The following is a 17295-nucleotide window of genomic DNA, read 5'->3' on the forward strand; positions in this document are numbered from 1 at the left end:
AGTCTCTTGGCAATAAATCACATACAATTAGCTCTGAATTTCCTGTATTTAGAGATGATACTGCAAAACACTAAATACGCATTAACCCAGTGAATTTGTTCCTAATTTGGTTTATTAAGCATGTGTTTTATTTTGATTTCATTCCTGCTCTCTCCAGTTGATAAATTATACAAAGGTCAGGTTGAATTACAAGCTGTTAACAAAGTCACAGTACGTTTTTCAATAATATAATAATGATGACGATAATGATAACCTTTATAAGGAGGGCACCAATGAAAACAGTGTTACACCGTGCTTTACAAGGTTTGCAAGAAATAGGTAAGCAAGAAATGGGAAATTGTAGCCGAATAAAAAAGGCTAAAACACTGACAAATGCAAAAGCTGTGATGCTGCAGGTTGATCATTCAAACAGAGGCCGAGAAGATAAAACTGTGATGTGCTAACTCACAAACCGTGATGATACAGGACTACAGGACTGTGCACTAGCCACCTAATCCAGCTGTTACAGGGGTGAGCGTATGAGTGTGTGGATGTCGCTGAGGTTGTCAGACGGTGTCCCCTATCACAGGCGCTCACTGACCTGGACCCACAAAACCTCAAGAAGACCCCACAGTGCACTCCAGCATCAGCAAACCCAACACACTTGTACCTCTGCTACCCGAGGCCTGACCCCGTCATATACAGTACAAGAAGTGTGTGTTTGTGTGAGTGTGTGTGCAGGTTGGATTTAAGTGGTGGCTGGGTTTAGGCTATGGACAGCTGTGACAGTGAGGAATGGAAAGTCGAGAGAAAGCCCAAATGTCTTTCCCTGTTGGAGATTTTTTAGTGTTGAAGGAACTCATTACACTCTGTCAGTCTGTAATGCAAACATTGTTATCACAGAATGAGAAAATAGGCCCAAATAAAGATCTTATTGTCTTATAATACAACAGCAGTTCAGCTACCCTGAGTGTCCAGTAAGAAACATAAAGGGCTTCCTGGGTAAAACACAGTGTTTATGTGGAATTGTTATGAATCATTAGAGTAATATACTTTGCTGAGGCAGGGCCAGGTCATGTCTACATTTGTCCACAAGGTGGCGCAGTGAGGCCAGACTGGAGAGGAAGCGATCAGGCACCAAACGAGCGAGACCTACAGCTGTACCGTAAACCAAAGCAGGAACAAAGTTTCAGTTTGAGCAATGAACTGTGTAAACATTTGCCATGATTTCAGGACAAACAGATTTTATAAGCATGCGAGGGTAATTAGATTAGCGCGCGCGTGGAGACAGGCTGCACGGGGGTTTGGGCAACACACGGCCTATCGCCCATATGAAGCCCATTATGGAAAAGCCATTCAGAAAGGATATTGAAGTAAAATAAATGACATGTTATGAGTCTTTGCTGTCGAGGAGTCAGACACTAACCTACTAAAGCCAAATACAACAGAAAGTAACATTCATGCACCCCATGCTACTCCAGTTCATCTGTCCCGGATGCTAATATTGACGATAACAGAGAGAAATCAGGAATATGAAACACATGAAGCTTCACTTGTGTCCGTGTAACTTTTATAGCCAAATAAAAATATAAAACTCAGGGGCTCATTTGAACTGAGAATTGTTTTATTGCTGGCAAGGCCGTGGGCATGTGTGAATGGTAACACTCAAGGCATGTTAAACAGTCTTAAAATGCTAATATATAGGCCTAGCTTTGATAAAATGTGGGGGGCATTAGTATGGATTATAGGATACATGCCCTAACTCCTCTAAATATATTCAATATGAGTGTCGGCTCTGTCACCGAGGGGACTGGTTACTGTGTAACACAGTGCGGAAACAACCCATTTCGACTTTTTTTCGCTTGACAGTCTAACAGGAAGACCCAGGCGGAAAGTTACAATATTACCAGTTTTTATGTGCGACTGGACGTATTTTACTTGATTGATAATAAAGACCAAATATTGCCATTTATTGTAATTACTTGACTTGCTGTCTGGGAATCCGGCGTGGGAAAAAAAATTGCATTTGGATGTGTACTTCCGCGTACAATGTTTTTTTCCACTGACACACGACAACTTTCGAACAGGAAACCTTATTAGACGTTTTGTCTGTCGTTTTCTCTCTATCTAGAGGTGAGTATGTCGTTTTAACGTTATGCAAATGGTTGCCGTTGAGGGTATTTGGACTTTGTGCGGTTTGTCTGGCTTATTAAGATGCCTCCGGGAATATTTGGTGTATCGAGAGAAATCGGCTTTTATCCCGAGCAGCAGACAGCAGCGTCCGGATGGAGAAACGCTGTGTTTGGCTGAAAATGTGGCAGCAACCCCATCTCGTCTTCTCTGAACTAAAATCGGAATATTAATCTATCGATAACAGATACGGCGCTATAACAAATGTTCGGCTACCTCATATATCCTGAATTATGTGATACAAGCCTGGAAGTTACAGTTGTGTGGGTGTAACAACTTCAGGTAGCTGTTGAACCGTCTGCATTTTCTGTCAAAGGGCTACATTTTTACGGCTGATTTTTTTTTTTTTTTTTTTTTTTTTTTTTAATATCCCAAACTACAAATCATTATTCCTAAAGGGAGTTGTTCTGTGTGTGGTCCTCATAAGGACTATTTATAGTGACCTTGTGCTAGTTTATGGTATTTTTTATCTCCTATGGTGTAGTGTCCCTCTAAAATTTATTACAGGATTACTAGCTATTGAATAGGAACCTGCTGCTGTCTGTCTTGAGTTGTTTGTGATTTTTTTCAGCTCTGTCCATTTGATCCAAGCCTCCTTTGCCAGTGTGATCAGACAGACTTAGATAATCATGACCAATGGGTAGCCATATGGTATGTTTTTTTTTTTTTTTTTTCATGTAACTTTTTGTTTATTTGTCAACATTGTGTTTCTACTTCATGAAATAAGGCTACAGACAGTGGCTACAGTGTGATTGGAGTCCCTCCCATTTCTCTCATCTCCTCTACCCTCCCCCACATGTCACACCCCTCACTCATCAAATAACCTAAATATGGTGTGGGGTGTGTGTGGGTGCGTGGGGGTCAGGGCAGACAAAGCTCAATAAATTGGGTCTACATGTTATTGATTGCCTGCGTGTTTCCCCCTTATGAAATTAGTTAACATATTGACTAGAGAAAAGATGGGAATTAGAGCACGCGGAGCTATTCTCACAGCAAGTAAAACTCCATCCACGGTGCTTTATTAGCAGACCGTAATCATCAGCCGCTCATATGAGGCTGGAATACCAACACTGTTGGTTGTGTGCCTGTATGGCGTCATGTTTTCTCTAGATGGCGAACCCGTAAAACAAACAGCAACTTATCTTTTAAAAATGCCTGTTTTTTGGTTTTTTTTTTTCGTATTTGTGTCTCCACAGCCCCCAGTCCTATGTGGTTTTTAGTCTGTAAGCACAGGTTCTGCAGAGCTAAACACGTAATTCCAGTTAGTGCTGATATCGATTAGAGGTGCTGGTTATTAGACTGTGCCATGTGTCTGTTGAGGGCGGTTGCAGATGGCGGTTTGAGGGGTTGTGATGTGTTCCCAGCCAGCCAGCCAGCCAGCCAGCCAGCCAGCCAGCCAGCCAGCCGCTGCGCCCCAGAGGCCCCATGTGAAGCAGGCCCTGCCACTTCCTGTCTCGCTCTGTTAGACTAGAGGAACACCACACAGCACTTGTCATCTCTTTCTCTCTCTCTCTCTCGCTCTCTTTCTTTCCCTCCCTTTTGCATGTGCAGGCTTGTCTGGGGCCCAAAGGCTACCTTCTCTTCCTTTTAAAGGAATGTTGGCTATTTAATCTTAGTTGCTCAGCCTCCCTCCCTTCTCTCTCTCTCTCTCTCTGTCTCTCTCTCTCTCTATTGTTATAGCCCTACATAAACTCTCACACATCCCCTGTCTCTCACAGGGTAGGAAGATACAGTTGGTTAGTGCTGCAGCAGAAGTTGTTAGGCTACATAAGGGGCACCCAACAACAGGAATGACAGGTAACGGCGCCCACGGTAGCAGCGGCCAGCAGGGTCTCCTCAGGGCCCAAAGCTGGGTTCCAGGGAAGCTAATAATTTACTGTAGTTAGGCTTTGACTTCAAAGGGAGTGCAGGTATTCTTTTCTGGCTGCAGTCAGATTGACGCACAGGCAGCAGATAATGAGAGACAGAGCGGACTGGGCTGCTTCCCTCTCTGTGGTCCGGAGGTATGTTCCACTGATGAGTGGAGCTCAGAAAACGACTGATTCCTCCTGGATGAGCTCAGTGGGCGAAGCTGGCTGAAGATAGAAGTATATGTGGTGTTATGCTCTACTGCATCTGTGACAGGGATGTATCTGAACACACAGCTAATCCCTGCCTTGAGCAAGGAGACACCTTGTAAGGTGTGTCAGTATGTGTGTTTGTTGCCCTGTGTGCTTGCACGTATAAAAAGAAGTCTTAAGCACCCATGCATGTATATGGGGATGTAATGGTATGGGGTTTTCTAAATCGTTACAAGAAAGGCGCATAATACCGCTGTAAAATTGCAGTTCTGTCAGCTAAACATAGTCAGACAAGGCTCCTCTATTTGCCCACCCAGCAGGAATGTAAGTGAAGAGCAGGAAATCTGTAAGAACTCAGGCGAAACACTGATTGTTGTTTTCACCGTGAGTTAATTTCAGATTACCCGTTGTAGGCTATATACACACACGGCAGAGTTAACCTGTAAATGCCACTCTTGAGTGCAGTCATGTGGTAAATGGAAAGATGCTATCAGCTCATTTACAGGGCAGTGGTTTTTGCATTAAGCTAGCTTGCAGGTATTCCAGCTTAACACAGGGAGCTCAGTGTGTTCACCTGCCAATCTCCGTCATCTCTCTGCAGTCTTTCAGGACTACCTCACACACGAGCCACACTAGACAGCCAAGACTCCCTGCATGCACTGTAAGAAATGGAAGTGTGTGTGAATGCATGTGAGGGACATGTGTGCACAGTGGTGACATCCCCAGACCGCTGAATGACGCCTTCAGTGGCAAGATGAACGCAGCCAAGATCCGTGTGTGAGTTTGGACAGTATGTGCTCTTTCACACTCAGCTGCTAATATGATGTTGTGTGAGTGTAAACCCAGACTGCAGCAGCTTGAGCCTCATACTCCCAAACAGGTAGGAAATGGAAAGAGCAGCGTGCGTCTGTCCAAGCGTGAGTCAGACTGATGGCTGGAGAGCTGAAGTGACGGAGTAAGCGTTGTGTGTGTGTGTGTGTGAGAGAGAGAGAGAGGGAGGAAAGGAAAGGAAGGAGAGAATGAGCTCTTTCATTCGAGGGGTCAGGGTGGAAAAAGCGAGAGCAGGCTGTACAGATTATGTTTACTCTGGGAGTGAGTGAAGGGGAGGGTAAGAGGGGGTGAAAGCAGCCCTCTCGTCTCTGGGACAGTGTGTGTAGGGTTAACAGAATGTGCAGACAGTATGTTGACACTCAGGTCTTTATAAAAGAACAGACGCCTTGCATGTGTTACATTGTAAAAAACATCTTAATACAGTTAGTGTATTAGGTCTGCTTTTTCTCGTTAACACACAATAATTACCTCTAGACTCCTAAACATGAAAGTTTTGGATTCCTGTTAGGTAAGGATGAATAATAATGGATAATGTTTGTTGTGTTTCAGCTGAATCATTTTTTTGGCATTTCTGTTTTACTTGATAGTGACAGACGAGAGAGACAGGGGAGAGAGAGGGGATGACATGCAGCAAAGGGTCCAGGCCAAATTTGAACCCAGGCTGCCACGGCTAGGACTTAACCTGATATGAGATACACTCTCTATCAGGTTAGCCATCAGGGCATCCCAGTTCTGCTGTTGTGATAACAAGTGATAACAAAGAGATAACAATGCAATTTTTTTTATTTATAAACTGTCAAAATTAGACATAATACATTTGTAATATGTATAATATAGTTTCTCTTAACATCACCTAACATTACCATTCAGTTGAATTGGGTGAGCATTAGTTTTCATTATTTAACATGATTTCAGATATGTAGTCATATCATGATATAAGATTGTGATATGTAGTTCAACCATATTGCCCTACCTTTAGGTTTTCAGTATGGCACCTAATCCAAAATAGAGTCATCATTTAGATTTAGATATGGGTTAAGCTGAGATTTTGGATAGGCTGGTCAATGTAGAGAACTGCTATGGTATAAAGATTATAGGCTATCTATTGATGCCTTATTAATGGGCCTAACCCAACAGAGAGAAGAATGTTGTATATCTGGATTGCACTCTAGTTGCGTTATTTTGGGAACATGGACCGAGGTGTGCTCTTGTGTGAGTAACAGGCAGCCTTTTTCAGTAACCTTTATCTTAGAAGAGGCATAGATCAGGGCAGGGTAAACTCCCTCCAGGAATCTGCAGCCCCCAGCTGAGCATCATCAGCCTGTTTGGTATCATCTTGAAATCATCTGCAAGCACACACTGGACACACACACATACACACACTGACTTATGAATGAATGAGAAGCAGTCCTCCTTGTCCCAAATGCTAATCAAAGGCCTCTGTGTTTGGCCTCAGCAATTACCCCTCCATACACACACACACACACACACACACACACACACACACACACGAGCACACACATGAACACACGCACGCATAGACACATACACACACATATGGAAGCAGTTAGGCTAAGCTGGAGGTTCACTGTGAGTTGCCAATCCATGCCAGTCGATTGGCCCTGGCCTATCAAATGTTTCCATGAAGCCAGTGACCTTTACATGGGGACAGGGAGAGAGAGAGGGCTACAGAGACAGAGATAAAGGGAGACAGAAAGCATGCAAGCATGCAAAGCAAGCTATATTTTGGACCAAAGGAATAAGGGTGGGATCAGGGCAGAGAGAGGGAGATGGAGAGAAAGTGAAGCTCAGGGGTGTGAGCACACTGTTGAAAGACTTGGTGTGTGTATGGGGCTGTGTGTTTTGGCTGTATGCATTGAGGGGAGGAGGTTCAGTTTGGAGCTACAGAGCAGTAGCTTGTTATTTGGGATGCCTTGTTACCATAATCTTCAAAATGCTTAACATACGCTTGGGGAGGCTGGCACTGAGACTGGGGGATGGGGCATTTCAGCATCATTAAAAAGCTCTCTGCTCCAAATTGACAACATGTAGATGTGGGCTGAATGCAGTGTCTGCTCAACTGAACTCATATGAAGAGAAGGTCACGGATTCTCTGCAGCGAAATACTACAGTGGGTTGCTGAGATGTAAAAGTGGTGCAGAGAATCAAAGAAATCCTTTTTAACTATAGGGAGATCCGGAGATTTGACAGTATGATTCGTTTGGACTCGTAGCCCAGGAGGGAACAACATGGTAAGTTGGATCCTGGGGAGCGATGAAAAGACCTGCCTCTGTTTTCCTTGCGCTATTGGACATAATCTTATTTTAGCCACTACGTAATGGTCGTTAAATTACATAATTGGCCCTTGTCTCCCAGGCATGAATGCACCGGCTGTCTTGGAGCGATCGTGCAAGGGGCGCTTATTTTAGGTTGTAGGTGGAGATGGAGGAGGTAGTTTGAGAGAGAGGAAACTGAAAAAAAAAAAAAACAGTAGATTCAGAGAGATGAAAAGACAAAGGAGGGATAAGATAGGGGAGGATGTGGTTGTTGAAAAGGAGGAAAAAAATGTTGAGAGGACGTATTCTCACACCTTCACCACAGCTGCACCACTCCCTCTCTCACACACATCATCTCGACACTTCCCTTGCAACCACACTGTTGTGCTACACTATCTTTGTTCAATCTCTTCTTTTCTCTTGACCCATTTAGTTTATGATGTAACTGAAATGTCAAAGGTCATTCACAGTGTACCGTCTGCTCTGTTGTTTGCTTGCTGTCAGGTCATTGAAGTGTTTTCCAGACTAAGTTTACCCTGTGTACTCCTGACGTGCAGTCTTGTGCCCTTTTACCTCATGGAGCCAGCAAGCAGACGGACCGTCACACCAGACCGTGCTATCTTGAAACATCTTATCTCTTCTAATTGATTAAAGTCTTATCTTTAATCATGTTTAGTGTGTGTAGAATAATCCGAGACCTTAGTGTTGTTGGGTTGCCTAATCTGTAGTGTAGTAATGTCTTTAAGTTGAGGCTAAGGTTTGTGTGTGTGGGTGGGTGGGTGGGTAGGCTTGGCCATTCCCAGCAGTGTGGGAACACGTGGCTGTAGCCGACAGCTTATCCTTTATTAAACTGAGGTAGCTCTGGCATTTTACACCTCAGGCCCTGCTCTAAACCAAGACACACCCCCACCAAAAATCACACACAAAAATCACACACACACACACACACACACTAACACACATATGCTAATCCATAGTGTCCATTTAGGCCATTCTTACATGTCTTCCCATTTCTGTGTGATAGAGTGCCTTCTCAGACATATTGAATATAAAGGCACGCATGCACACACACACACACACACACACACACACACACACACACACACACACACACACAGGTTGTACAGACAGTGCCTCTGGGTCTGTTTTCACAGAGGTGCTAGCTCACTGTCAGCCCTGCCAGCTGCAGCCAAGCCATTTGGTCAAGGTTGGAGGCATCTGGTTGACTAGGTGTCTTTGGCTATAGGCTTTTTGTATGTGTTTCTTTTTGTATGTGTGTGTGTGTGTGTGTGTGCGCGCGCGTGCATCGGATTCGTGCATGTGTATATATGTTTGTGCTTGTGTTTGTGTATGTTGTTATTGTGGAAGCAGATGCAAAGGTTTTGAGCTTTTCTGATCTTGGTCTATATTTGATAACTGTTTCTGGATACTTAAGCGCTTGTTAGACTTTCCAGAGTTTCTCACACTTTTGTTTCCATTCCCTGTTTTTTTTTTCTCTCTCTTTCCACTGTTGCTGCCTTGTTCTTCATTTCCTGCTGCCGTGTGTCCACTCATTTAACTTCGTCTCTCCGGCTCTCCTCTTTTCTTTCTCTCTCTCCTCTCCAGGCCCCTTGCTTTTTTCTTAATGTTTAGTCTATAGTTTTATACTGACCAGCATTATCATCATGTTTACATGGAAGTAACTGAAATTTTTTGGTGACTTAGCAGATCTGGAAAACTGAATAAAATTGGAATTGGAAATGAGAAAATGAGAATTTTGCAAAAGCCTAAAACATATGGAAAAAAAAAATTTGCTTACTATATTTGTTGAACAATTATCCAGCATTAGAGCGTATTCCCATTCAATGTCATACTCAGTGTTGCTGTACCCACCTTCTAATCCGGTCAAGATGCTGAGGTCAGGTCAATATATGAAATTAACAATGTGAAATATGTTGTAACCCTGCAGTTTTTGGCCGTGCTGCACTTCTCACCCTCTTTGTCATGTGCTCTGTTCCTCATTCCTACATCATTTAATTTCATGACTGCTGCGATGCCAACTTCCTTTTGTGGGCTGTGTGTGAGCTCATAGAAGAATAGCATTGTAGATGCCTTTGATGTAGTTTCTCTGTGGTGCTGCCTATAACCTTGCACTCGCTTTTCTTGTGTTCTTAGTCTTTTCTTCTCTCTCTCTCTCTCTCTCTCTCTCTCTCTCTCTCTCTCTCTCTCTCTCTCTCTCTCTCTCTCTTTCTCGACCTGACTTTTGTAGATAGGTCAAACAGGAAATGGTTCTGATAGCTTCCTGAGGAAATTACACCCACTTCCTGTCTGTGTGCCTCCCCATTTGCCACCTCCCTCTCCCCCCTTTTTTCTTTTGCTCAGGCGCCTTAGGGGGCAGCTGTCGGAGGAGCAGAAGGGGCTAGTAGGACCCCAGAGAATCCCCCAGTCGATGGTAATGAGGCTGTGGCCTGATGAGAGAGCCAGATAAACAGCACTACAAATGCAGCAAACTATAGCCTTTAGCTGCTGAGCTATTTTGGGACGATGGACTCATATAGAGGACAGGACATACGCTTTTGTGACCGGGTGTGATGAGGGAACAGTGACCTATGTTTATACAATGGGTCTGGGGGCCAGGTGCACCCAGAACATGGGAATGAATGAAGCTCGACTTTTATATTTTCAGAGGAGGAAGCCATAGCCTTAGCCCTCTTTCACCTACACTGAATTTTCTCTTGGTGTAAGTTTCTGCTAGCACTGGGCAATATATTGACATTATATCCATATTGTAATATGAGACTAGGCTTGGGCTGATATTCTGACAATATTGAATATTATGATATGCGTGGTAATTTTGCGGTATTTTCTACAATATTGACTGCAGTTGCAAGACACTTAAGCCTAGTTATGTTGATGACATTATTCTGAAAGGCACTGCAATTTTCAGTTTAGTGTTTGTAGCAGTGGTTGCACTTTTTAATTGTAGGATAGCATCAAATATGGAGATGTGGTGACAGGACAGTACCACCTCTCCAGTTTGCTCTTAACCACTTAAGCCTATATGGGACTAAATATCGCCTGGGATCTTGGATATTAGTGTGATTATGGCATAAGTCTTATCTTTTCTTGATTTTAAAGGCTGAATTGCAGCAAAAAAAAGCAATTTTCTGAAGATATTAAAGTGTTATAGCTGCTATTTATTACCTGTTTGGTCATTATATCCGCATTGCTGATTTTTGTTTATAGCCAAGCCTACAGGTATTTGGTTAGAGATACTATAATATTTGATTTGATTCCACATCACCTAGCCCTTGTTTGATTGACAGGTGCTGTTCCCACCTGTTACGGTATGGACAGTGAAGATGCCCACTCTGGGGTGAGCTCACAGTTTGACCGCTCTGAATCGTAATCTCTCTCTTTGTTAGGGAGGTTTTCACTAAACAGCTAATTATTTTAACAGTTTCACAATGAGATTGGGGTTTGCATAAGGGCTGGTGTAACAAAGACACAGTCATTATTAGACTGCAGCTTAACCTCTTGCTGGCCTGGTGGAAGTATGAAATGTTAACGCTGCTCTGCTGCTTTGTTGGAGTGTTTCAGTTCAAGGGGGAGAAAGACGCCAAATATAACAGGTGTTGATATCTCTAATGCTCACGTACATCATGGCCTAGTCAGGACGGAGAGGAACGCTGTTGTAAAGACCAGTTGTCATAGAACACACACACACACACACACACACACACATGCACGCTGGCAACTCTCCACACTCGCAGCCCCCTCCCACATACACGCTCAGTCTCAACACACACACTCACAAAGGCACGTACGCTTGATAGCTATCATTAGATTGATGCCACCTGACACTTAGTTAGTGCTGGAATGTGATGGGAGGGAGGGGAGGGATGAGGGGGGGCACAGCTGCCGACTCTCAGGAGCGCCACGGCTGCTCTCTGCACTTCTGGGACGCTCGGCCCTAGTCCAAAACTCTCAACTAATGTCCTCTCCTTTCTCACTGGGTCATGTCCAAGCTCCATTGGCTCGTTACCTCTTGGTCAAGAACCATAATTTGTAAAGATGTTTTATGAATGGAGGTGAAGGGAAGAAGTCCATAGGGTCTGGTTACTCCTGAAACACGTGCTGTCTGAACTGTGCCAAATGCTTGAGTGCACCCTTGTGTCCTTGGGCAGGGGAGGCTCCCTGTGCCATCCATCTGAAAGACCAACAGGAGTAGTCTTGTAGTTCAGTCTCCCTTGATTTGGCGCTGGGCTGACCTCCCTACTTCCCTCTGACTAACCGTAATTAGCCTCCCTCTGACTACTACAAATAGTATGAACATGTATTACCGTTACTCCGATAACAACCAAGACATTACAATAACAAGGGATTGGCTTCAGCATCTCCTATAATGAGGAGACCACAGTGCCGTGTCCAGTAGCTTAGTATGGCAGCACCGTTGTTTTTACAAGGGGCAACTTTCCCAAGACTTTATAAACATCTTTTGCTTTTGCATCTTGATTGAATCGGGCCTGCTGTAAGACTGAAAGCGTGTGACTTTTCGTCCAGGAAATGACAGAAGTCTCTCTTTGTAGCTGTTCTCGGTCGCTGCTGTTGTTGTTATCATTGTGGTGTAACTAACACTGGGGACATGGTGCAGAATGGGTGCTGCTCATCTTGGTAAGGTGACATCAGTCGGCTCACGCTGTGGTGATGCAGTGGTTGGAAAGGCGTGTCTGTCAAAAAACTGGAGCTGTGTCCCCACCACAGCTTTTTTTCCCACCCATATTCCAGAAAAAAGTGCTGTGATTTGTTCACCAAAGTGTGTTGCATGTAGACATTATGTTAGAGGCTATTATGGTCAGGCACAAGGTTAGAAACTGCTAAGTGTAGTCATATGTCAGCAATGCTCCTTGAACTCAGCTATTCCTTCAAATTTCCTTGCGTCATTGAAGCCACATCACATTGGCCCCCGATTACATCAAACAGAACATCAAATAGTAAAGATGTATTGTGAATTGTGGATCATTTTAGGCTCATTTCCCTGTAAGTCAGAAGGACAGTACGGTATTTGGGATCTTTTAAAACCTCGGGATCTCCACCAGAATTTATACTAAACTTCTGTGGGTTTGAACAAAGCCTGACCAAGCAGCATTGGCAGAGCTACCTGTGGAGTTGAAGCTGGAGGGGTTGAAGAGGAGCTGTAGGGGTTAAGGATGCTTCAAGTGTGGTTAAGGTGTGGGCAACGTCTCAGAGGGACTTCCCAGTCTTGCCAGGAATACAGGTGGGAAAAAATGGTGTCCCTTTGTGTGTGTGTTTGTGTTTGTATATGTATGTGTTGGTAAGTGAGTGAGTGAGTATGTGTGTGTGCATGCGGATGTGCACACATGGCTCTGACAGGCCTGTGTCTCTCTGTTTTGCTAACCTCCTCCTACGCATGTTGCTCCAACACTGGCCTTTCTCAACCCACGGCCTACTGGATCTGGCCATGAATGAACACATTCTCTCTGTATTTGTCTACCTCTCTGTGTCTGCCTCTCTGTTTCGCTAACACAAACTCTCTTACTTTCTCTTGTCCCACCAGCCCTCTCTCTCTCTCTCAACAAGGTCTCACCTTGACCTCCAAAGAATTTGCCCCCCCCACACACACACATTCGTACACACACACAGCATTAGGGCCATGATTCATACTGTAGGCCTGCACAAGTTGACACTTCCTTTAATTCTCTCAGCACTAATTAATTTTTCGGTTCCTATTTTGGTACTCATTCATATTTTTATATCACCTGCATAACTGCACATTCTATTCAAGTACATATGACTCATACACATAAAAGCACAGACACACAGGCACACACACGTCCTTGGATTGCTATACTTGTCAGGATACTCTGTTGTCCTTTATTCTTTCCTGAATCACTGGTTAACTGTCGATAAAATAATGTCAAAAAATAATGTCACAGTATTTTACCCACAAGATAATCAGCTACGATACATCACGGTATCTGTAACTGAAGAAAAATACAGCGCAAAAGGCAAAATAATTTTCCAGTAAGCAGGAATCAGTCATGTTTTCCAGTATTTTAATATGCACAGTGACTGCGGCATGAATGTGACAGAACAGTTCCAGTTCAAATACCTGAAGGCAGGGGACAAATATGCCTCATAGGAGCTGAAATGTGCTTCTGTGCAAATGAAGTTGAAAACTCAGATACTAGTACTAAGCACAAGTGTATTGATAATACATTACAGGAGGATGTATCGCGATATATTGCATTGTTGATTTAGTGTCTCATCCCTACTAAACACCACTGGATAGAATAAAATTAAAATGCGTTTTTGTCACAAGGCCAGAGGATTTGCTTTTTTGTGAAATGGAATGCAAATATAAACTGAACAACACATAAGGGGTAGAAAGCTGAACAGTGTGTAGCCTGAACAAAACTGGATGTAGGGGGCTGATACTGATATTTGGGAGTAAAAAAGTTAAGATATTAATTTAACAATAACACTACTAATACTATGTACATACATACATACATACATACCAAAAGACTCTTACAGAAGAAAAGTTAAAAATATATTGGATGGTATGTTTTATGCATAAAAAAAGTCTTTTTTTGTGAAGAATCCTTAAACTTGATAATCCAGCCATTGTAATAAGAATATCTATTGGAGACCTGATATGTTACAGACTTCTTAACACAGTACACCTGCTGTACAAAGTGTTGTAAACAATGGTAAACTTCTTTACCGTATTGTAAACGTATTTAATGGTAATACTGTTTTCAGTGATCTCAGGTGCTTTTTTACTGCAAGATGAATTGTCTGTTTTTCTTGCACATCAGTCAGTTAGACAATGCAAACTGTGAGTCATGCAAACATGCATTTTCACCACAAAAATGAATTCATATTGTTTCAGAATCAAACTTAAGTTCTGACCCTGAACTAAACCCTAAAAGTTACAGTGTTCCTAGTAGGAAACAATCCAAACAATTCAAAATGATCCTCACATGTAACTCCTCGTCCAAGCTCTCTTTTGTGGCCGGGACATTTCCACTCTTTTCCCTCTCATTACTTTTACTCATCCATAATGACTCTGTACCTCTGTAAGTTCTCCGTTATGTTTTGACCTTGTACTGGACAACGGTGAGTGCTGTGTAACTGGGCGCTGTTGGGTTGTTTTTTGTGTGTGTTTCACTGTTTGGGTGTTCCCTGCTGGCGGCTCTGCGTCTGTAGCCTTTAAAAGACAGAATACAAGGGCTTTGTGTTGTTTGTGTATGTTTTGGGTGTGTATGTGTGTGGGTGGCAGCGGGTGAGGTGGGGAGAGACTGGTCACTCCTCACCCCCGTCTCTTCCAGCAGACCCACACTTTTATTTTTCCGCAGCATGCTGTCCCAGTCACGGTGTTCAAAGGAAAGGAACCGGCTTAAAGCCCCTAATTTCAGAACATCGTTCTCTTACTGCACATATTCAGGCCTGGAAGGTTTGCATCATGGTATCTACAAGAGAGCCTTTTGCTCTGTTTTTTATTGAGCCCAGAGCTAGTCTCTTGAAATAATCTCAGAGGCTAAATTTGGCTGAACTTCTAAGAAAGAAAATGCCATTTTGCAGTACACGCTCCACCCTGAATCACTTCCCCCTGAGTTCAGCCCAGACCTAAATGTTTTAGTGTAGCCTGAGGGGAGAGGACTTTCATATCCCTCCCTTACCTTCCCCCGTCTTAATGAAATAGTCAAAATTATTAAATCCAAAACCATTTTAATTGCTTTTCATTATCAGTCTCTCCTTCTCGGTGGCCTCATTGTTGAATTCAGGAACTGGTGTTGGGAACAAGCTTTGACTGAACACTCTTAAATGTCGGATGCTTTGTCATTGTTGTCTGCACTTGCCTCTTGCAGAGAGTTTTGATCAAGATTTTTTTTAACAGACAGTTAAGTTAGCAGTCAGTGACAAACTAAGGACGCAACTCCTGTTACTTTTACCTGTGGCTGCAGTTTTATGTCACTCTTCCTCACTCAGCTCATGTGAGTGTAATCCTGCTCACACTGGATATGACTTTCACTTTGCAGGCCGTGGGCAGGCTGTTCTAATTCAAGGAGCAGAAGCAATATGCCACATCAGGCATGTTTCTCTGTCTTTCCAGGATGCCCAGTTGGGTGGTGGGAAGTTTACTCTGTTTTCCGCTTGCTGTTATTTTTCACTGGGAACGTTCAGCGTGTCCAAACTGTCGTCTGGCTTTGTGTCTGGCTCTGCACAGCGGGGGGCTCAGGACATGGAAGAGATAGCCTAATAGTTCAAAGTGTAGCCCATAATGTTTCCTAATTGCCTTGTTTTTTTCTCCCTCTCTTTCTCTTTGTAGCGGGGTGTGTTTGGGGCCCATTGCTCTAACCCAGCCATGAGCATCATCGGGGCCGAGGATGAGGATTTTGAGAATGATCTGAATGATGTGAGTGATGGATAACAGACTGACTTTTATTACTGCACAGCTATCACAGCTGAATGTGATTTAACTGCCTCTAATCATTACTCTTTGTTATTTTTTCTCTTTCTCCCTCTCTCTCTCTGTCTGTCTTTCAGGTGGTGGATGACCAGTGCACAACATTCAACAGTATAGAGCAGCTGAAGACACGGCCCACCCACCTGCTGGTCTTCTTGCAGCATGTTATCCTACAGTTTGACTGCGCCCCCCTGGTGAGCACTACCACTGCCATAATGCAGAAGCTATAGTGCGTGAGAATATGTGTGTGTGTGACCACAATGATGTTACAACACTGCTGCAGTAAGATTTCTATCATGCAAAATGTTGTTTCGTTGCACTGTGCATGCATCCTTTTGGCTTGTCATTACTGTACTTCCTTGCATTTTTCTTCCGATCATGAAATTGAGAAAGGTCAGAGGTCTGTGTGATTTAAAGCATGATTGTCTCTCCCTTTTATTCTGCATGCAGACCACGTGACCCTCCCAGGTACTGTTACACTCCCTGCAGCCATGACACCCTTCCTCCCTCACCTTCTAGCTTTATTCCCCTTTCCTTCATGGTTGTCAATGTAGAGCTGGGGTGGGGAACCTCAGGCCCAAGGGACATTCACAGCCCGCCTTTACACTTACTATGGCCCGCTGCAGTGTCCTAGAAAACATGAGGAGATTCATGCTTACTCCTTTTTTTTAAAATATTAATAACAAAATTGAAAGTCAACATTCATCCATTTGGATACACTTTTTATATTGTACTTACACAGAGGTACACCAAATCAAATTGCACATACTGTGCACTGTAGGCTAGGCTCAATGCCGTTACAGTTTCAGATTTTGTCTTTTTATGTTTTTTTTTTTCATATTTGCTTTCTTTTTCTTTTTAAATAGCCTACAGCTTACAAGTGTTTTGATGAATATGTTTATGTATCTTGCGATCAAAAAGGTTCCCCACCCCTGATGTAGAGACTAGAAATGTGTTACAACATGAGTAGTGTACAGTGTTCCTGATGTCCCTCAGTTTCCATTACTGCTGTTAATTCTATAGGGTTCCATAAAAATAGCAACAGTATTATTGTTGGATCGGCTGCTGTTTGCTGTCTGCTGCTCTCTATTTTGGTGTGTGACCAGCGTCTTGACCCGAAGCCAATAATTTCTCTCAGTGTTGAGATTCACTGGACAATTTTCCATTGATGAAATGTCTTAATGGCAACAGACATTTAAGCTGAAACTAGGCTAAAAAAGATTTAGTAGACTTAAAATGTCTGTGTCTTAAAATACATCTTCTGAGATAGATGATAAAAAGCATTAAGCATTATCTTGTATACATGAACTTCTCTGGTGCATATGCGTAATATTAACAGCTGTTTATGCATTATTTAAAAATGTGTTAATTTATTTATTGTGTGGGCTAAAACTGGGCTGCACTTAGCCAAAAAGAACCTGGGCTGTACAAGAACTAAAGCATAGATAAAGCAATATTTCAGTCAGTTTTTGTATTTCTTTGTATA

General features: G+C 43.1%; 1 protein-coding gene across 7 annotated transcripts in view; it reads left to right on the plus strand.

Moving 5' to 3' along the window:
• The first annotated feature begins 1836 nt into the window (after positions 1-1836).
• Positions 1837-17295, plus strand: part of arhgef1 (Rho guanine nucleotide exchange factor (GEF) 1) — a 39769-nt gene continuing 24310 nt past the window's right edge. For 6 of the 7 annotated variants that reach the window (XM_030071811.1, XM_030071810.1, XM_030071813.1 and 3 more), the window contains exons 1-4: positions 1837-2112; positions 10642-10691; positions 15672-15758; positions 15890-16003. In XM_030071811.1, the coding sequence (XP_029927671.1) occupies positions 10665-10691; positions 15672-15758; positions 15890-16003 (228 nt within the window). In that variant the 5' untranslated portion in view covers positions 1837-2112; positions 10642-10664. The remainder of the gene's footprint in view (positions 2113-10641; positions 10692-15671; positions 15759-15889; positions 16004-17295) is intronic. The other variant, XM_030071815.1, reaches the window with a different exon arrangement.

Source organism: Myripristis murdjan, chromosome 16 (genome assembly GCF_902150065.1).
Source record: "Myripristis murdjan chromosome 16, fMyrMur1.1, whole genome shotgun sequence".
NCBI classification, from domain to species: Eukaryota; Metazoa; Chordata; class Actinopteri; order Holocentriformes; family Holocentridae; genus Myripristis; species Myripristis murdjan.